The sequence below is a fragment of the Panicum hallii genome, chromosome 8, assembly GCF_002211085.1.
Source record: "Panicum hallii strain FIL2 chromosome 8, PHallii_v3.1, whole genome shotgun sequence".
NCBI classification, from domain to species: domain Eukaryota; kingdom Viridiplantae; phylum Streptophyta; class Magnoliopsida; order Poales; family Poaceae; genus Panicum; species Panicum hallii.
In genome coordinates, this window is record NC_038049.1 from 14557695 (window position 1) to 14563383 (window position 5689).

Sequence of the window (5689 nt, forward strand, 5' to 3'; positions counted from 1 at the left end):
ATGCGGGATGTTGCCGGCAGACAGTGGCCCAACTTGGCTGAGCGAGTGAAGGGCGAGCTTTGGGTAAGTGATCAATATATCGCATTCGTTGCACATCCTTGATAATATGATTGAAATAATGATATCGTGTTTATTGCAGGATTTCTACAGACTACAGGCCAGGATGGACGCGCAGGCGGATGTGGTTGCCGAGTATCGCTGCAAAAAGCTCGTTACCGACATGTTCTACGAGCAGCGCCTCCAGTCAATCATCAACTACCACGCCGTCGTCCTTGGACAGAAGGTCAGCAAGGCGCAAGCAAGAACTATGACGTTGACTGAGGAGCAATACTTGCAGGTAAATACCAAAATTTGATTTATTTGAACATTAAGTTGGCTTAATGTCCTCTACTAATATGTCTTCTACTTGATGTCATGTAGATGGTTCCTCATTGGTGTGCCCACTTTCCTGAGTGCTGGCAGCAGATAGTTGCTAAGTGGTTATCCGACGACTGGAACGCTGTGCACCAGGAGCGTCGTGAGCACCGTCTGACTATGGCCGGTGTGCCACACCACCAAGGCAACCGTAACCTGACCGAGTACGCCCAAGCATGGGTACGCGACTTTACTTGTTTTGTGGTTATTGAACTATGCATGATTTCTCATCATCATATTTCTCGCAGTCGGCGGCACATGGAGGGCAGCAGTGCAACAAATTCATGGCGTATGCTCTATCCCACAAGGGTAAAGCGACATCCAGCGTCAGCTACAACGCGGAGGACGGGCCCGAGGCGTACAGCAACCCGAGCATCTATACTCGCCTCAATGAGTACACATCGATGGCGAGGGAGGTGCACGGGCCAGAGTACGATCCGACCCAGGAGGATCTTGACGCTGAAATTGTCATGAAGGTCGGAGGAGGAAAGAAGCATGGACGGTACTGGATTTGCGACGGCGCGATCGACTCCTCTTCTACTCCGACTCTATCTCAGATAAAAGCACGGCAAACGAGCTCGAGCGCAGGCATCCGACCTCGTCCGGACAGTTCGACGAGCCAAGTCCAGGCACTCCAGGTTGTTGCTTGTTCATACGTTTTTTTTCTATTATATTACATAACTTCGCTTTTGTATTATTGTAATATTGGGGTAAAAATTTTGCAGGCTCAGCTGCAAGAAGAGAGGAGAGAATGTATGGAGTTGGAGGCAAGGATGAGGGCGGAGATGGAGGCCGAGCGGGAGGCTGACCGACAGAGGATGGCGAGCATGTTCGCGTACATTCAGAGTCTTGGCGCCGCGACGGGTCTACCTCCGCCACCTCCCTTCGTCACCCCACCTAGACCACCCACCGATCCGTTTTCTACTTCAGTGAGTATGCAATGTTCAATATGTCGTTTATTTTGTCGTTTCACTCATACATTTCATCTATATGTTGCAGAATCAGTCGGCGGCCTCCAATGATCCGTATATTTCTCCAAATCAGACCAATCAGAACAACTAGCCACCTTCGGCATAGATGATGGAGTTATTTGCATTTGAGACTTAGCTAGACTGAATGTACTTTGATTGTTCATTGTGTACTTTGTGATATACTTGGCTACAGTGAATGTGCCTACAAAGTTTGAGCCCCAGTGGATTAATTCTTGACGTCACTAGTTTTCGCGGTAACAATCAGGCCTGAGAGTGCCTGGCGGACTGTCCGCCAGGCCTGGCGGACTGTCCGCCAGGCACTCTCAGGCCTGATTGTTACTGCATAATTCTGTGTTTGTCTGCATCCGTTCTTTTATTACTTCTCCTTCTAATCAAGCAAAGAGAAAATAGTGAGGACATAAAAAAATATATTTGCCGAGTGCTGCCTCCAGTGGCTCTCGGCAAAGAGGCAGGACGGCGCAGCTCTGGATGCCCTCTTTGCCGAGTGCTATTGACCGGGCTCTCGGCAAAGAAGGCGTCCAGGGTGGGCGTTGACGCGGTCCTTTGCCGAGAGTCTGACGGCAACACTCGGCAAAGGATCCGTCCACGGTGGCGCACCGTGACGGCTACTTTTCTTTGCCGAGGGCCGCTTTTGGCTCTCGGTAAACATTTTGCCGAGAACCCGAGGAGAAGCTCTCGGCAAAGTATCCTTTGCCGACCCCGGCTTCCCCGAGAGCCCTTTGCCGAGTGGGGCTCTCGGCAAAACGTTTGCCGAGTGCCTTTACGTCTTTGCCGAGTGCTCGGGGCACTCGGCAAATCAGCCGCGTCCGGTAGTGTCGGTGAGGAGGGGGCTCGGCTGCCGCCACAGAAAGGGGGCTCGTGTGCTGCGAGGAGGACGAGATCCCATCATCAAGGGTTCATAGGACCAGCAGTGCTCACCGGTGGCCATGGAGAAGGAGGGGTAGTACTCTCCTGTGGCCATGGAGGAGGAGGGGAGGTACGCGTCAGCAGCTATGGATGTGGAGGGGATGAGAAGAGGGAGGCAGGAAAAGAGCGGATGGGGCTGACACATGGGGCCCACATATCAAATCGACGGACACGGCGATTTAACTTAAGTAACAATGATTTAGACCTCCCGTAAGCTGATTAGCAAATTGGAGGATTTGAATATAATATTTGAAAGTTTAGAGACTCGGATGACACTTCGAGCCAAGTCCTAGGACCGGCGGTTCATTTTACTCCGAGTTTCCTTTTTCATAATGAGATTTTATATAGCACCAGTCCTTCATTTTTGTCTATGGAGGACTCAAACAATGTACCATATTATGAGATCGAGAAGCACAGAGGTTAACGCTCTTCGAATGGAACATGGAATGCAACTTACTTGGGTCCTCAAATCGATCCGAATGAATTAGTCATTCTACAGAGGTTAATCTTTGGATATTAAAGCACTATATACGAATGTGTTGATCAGTGCCAAAGGGTCCAAGATATTACGCTGTAACTCATAAGAATGGAGACAAATATCCAGTGGTTGATAACACCAGAAATAGCACAACACTACTGCTAAGAGATGTACTCTCATTGGAAAGAAAACTACTTCATTGCAGTTCTTTCATTAATCCAAAGCATAACCCAATCTTCCATAAATACCCATTTACTCCAGCAATAATAATTTAGAAATGAAGCTAACAAGACATACCCATTTACTCCGCCCTACTTGATGTACTGCGACATCCACCTGAACCCCTCGCCGTAGCCCATCTTGCGCACGACGCTGCACATGAAGACCTCGAGGGGCCGCACGCCGGTGCCGGTGAGGTCGACGGCGCCCTTGCCGGTGGTGCATCCGGCGAGCCCGAGGTAGTAGGCCAGCTCGCGCTCGGGCGCCGCCTGCGGGACGTCGATCTTGTTCCCGAGCACGAGGAACGGCACGCCGGCCAGCGCGTCGTCCGACAGGAGCGCGCCCAGCTCCGCCCTGGACTCGGCGAGGCGGGCGCCGTCGGCGGCGTCCACCATGTACACCACCGCGTCGACGCTGGCGTAGTAGTCCCTCCAGACGCGGCGCGCGATCCGGTGGCCGCCGAGGTCGAAGGCCCGGAAGTTGATCCGCCCGATGAGCAGCTCCTCCGACGTCGGGTGCTGCGTTGGCGCGTGCTGGGTCAGCCTCTGCGAAAACGGCGGCCCTGTTAGCTAGCTCCTCCCACAGGCGAGCACGAATGGAAAAAGTAGTAGTAGGGGGAAGCAGCAGGGAGGACCTCGTCCTTGAGCATGTGGAGCAGGGTGGTCTTGCCGGAGTTGTCGAGGCCGAGGAAGAGGATCTTGGCCTCCTTCTGCCAGAGCCCCAGGGACGCCAGCACGTCGAAGAGCCAGTCCACTAGGAACGACATCGCCGGCGACGAGACGAGGAGGATGACAAGGTGATCTCGGGCGTGAGGCGTTGGACTGTTTGCCCTGAAGCTGACAAGGATTCCAGGCTCTATATAGGTGATGGCTCCATGAAGCATGTAGATGGATAGAAGGGGGAAAAGTATGTCGCGTGCGTGAGGACTGAGGACTGAGGACTGAGGAGACGAGATGGGATCAGGGACACATCACCGGATGGATCTGGTGCGTCGGTTTCCAATCTGTTGGCTGTGGACTTGTGGTGATGAGGTCGAGTCGTTGCCTTCGTCCTGCGGCATGCCAGGCTGGCACCTGCCACGTCATCCACTTTTTCCATACGCTTCTTGCCATCATCAGCTCTTTTCAGGTAGCACTGAAGGAAGCTTGCCTGCTTGCACAGTTCGAGATCGCTGTTTACACACACAATGCCAGTAGAATCAAGAAAACCTCCAAGGCGGTGCTGGTTTATTTGGATTCAGATTGCAACGGATTTGAGCTATCCATTGGCACATGTTCAGGTTGGCAGATTGGCACTCGATCAGTAGGAAAATGGAAAAAACTAAAAATGTATCAGCATGCACCAAGAACTACAAGAACACCCCCATTTTATTCAGCAATCCCCTTTTTTTTCTTTCTGTGTTAATAGGCACAGGAAAATGTTATATGATTATTCCGTTTAAAAAATGTTATATGATTATTGGACTTCTTCCCCTTGGTCAAGTCTCAAGGTTTTGATTTCCTGTTTACAAAAACCGATAACCGGTTCCCTAGTTTTTTCCGGTTTTCTCTGAATGGAATTTTCACTTTTTTCTCTTTCTAGTAATCTTAAAGCAAAACTTCTTAAAATATTGGAGTTTAGACCAATTTTGGCTTCAATTGGTTGGATTTGACCCTAACCAGCATCAGCCTGTGTAACACAAGAAACCGGGTTTCATAGCGATTATCAGTGAGGAACATTTTCCTTCATAGTATGTACACTACTACATTTAAAACATCTACCAAGTGTTTGTTATGAATGACCAATGGTTATCAATCTTCTTTCTTAATAGTCAAGGATTTTTTTAGTCCAATTAAGACTTTTACTCAGTGGCTGATGGTTTTCTTGGTTGGGAAATACCGTATGGTGATTTGTTTTCCTCCTCGGAGATATCCAAATTATACAATAAAATCCTCAGCCATCTGAGAGAAATATTTTTTAGAAAACAATAACCCTCAGCCATTTGAGAAAACACTCTTGAAATCGTACACATCTACAATAGTTACTCCATTGTTTTATAACTTTTCACCATCGGATTTACAGTAAAAACATATATTTCAAGTTTATTTGGCATTGAACACTAAGATTCACATATTATTATGTCACTGGCATAGAAGATAAAAGGTAGCATTTACAACTGATCTGCAGGAGTGCACAGGTCACTATATATACTTTTGCGACCATTGAAGCTTGAAGAACTGAAACAACACGGACAACTTTTCTTTTTATTAGAAAGGAAACAACGAAGAACTTGCGATGGAGAGGCAGAGATATCTGTATGTGCCTACTCCGTATTATTCTTGATTCTCTGTAAACCATTCATCTGTAAAACAACTGAACATGCATGTTCTGAAACCAGACGGCATGCTGATGACTATGCAAAGGGCCACACAAGGTCACAACAATCCAGGTCGAGAATGAAAGGGGAACTGATGCATCACCACCAAGGGAGGTTTCTTCTCCTCCTTTGCCACCATGGCCCAATCAACCGCCGTCTTCGGCTCACCCGCTTCACCAGCAGCAGCTTCTTCCTGATCCCTGACTGCATGCTGCTTCTTCGGTTCTTCCCCTCCGGCTACTATCATATATTATATACGTGTTGCAGGATAATGACTGAACCCAGAAATCATTGCTCTTTCTTTTTTGAGCAATAGGGAGTGGT

At 49.0% G+C, this 5689-nt stretch overlaps 1 protein-coding gene across 1 annotated transcript; it reads right to left on the reverse strand.

Annotated features, from left to right (window-relative positions):
* Window positions 1-3087: 3087 nt before the first annotated feature.
* Window positions 3088-3823, reverse strand: LOC112903164 (GTP-binding protein SAR1A-like). The gene is made up of 2 exons (XM_025972383.1): window positions 3644-3823; window positions 3088-3554 (listed from the first exon to the last, which is right to left on the reverse strand). Exons 1-2 carry the CDS (start codon window positions 3773-3775, stop codon window positions 3102-3104), a joined length of 585 nt encoding a protein of 194 aa, XP_025828168.1. The 5' UTR covers window positions 3776-3823; the 3' UTR covers window positions 3088-3101.
* Between the last annotated feature and the right edge of the window lie 1866 nt (window positions 3824-5689).

Coding starts and splice junctions, on each gene's coding strand:
- LOC112903164 (XM_025972383.1), bottom strand. CDS start 3,775: ATGTCGTTCCTAGTGGACTGGCTCTTCGACGTGCTGGCGTCCCTGGGG. Junction 3,555..3,643: donor TCCACATGCTCAAGGACGAG/GTCCTCCCTGCT, acceptor CCGTTTTCGCAG/AGGCTGACCCAGCACGCGCC.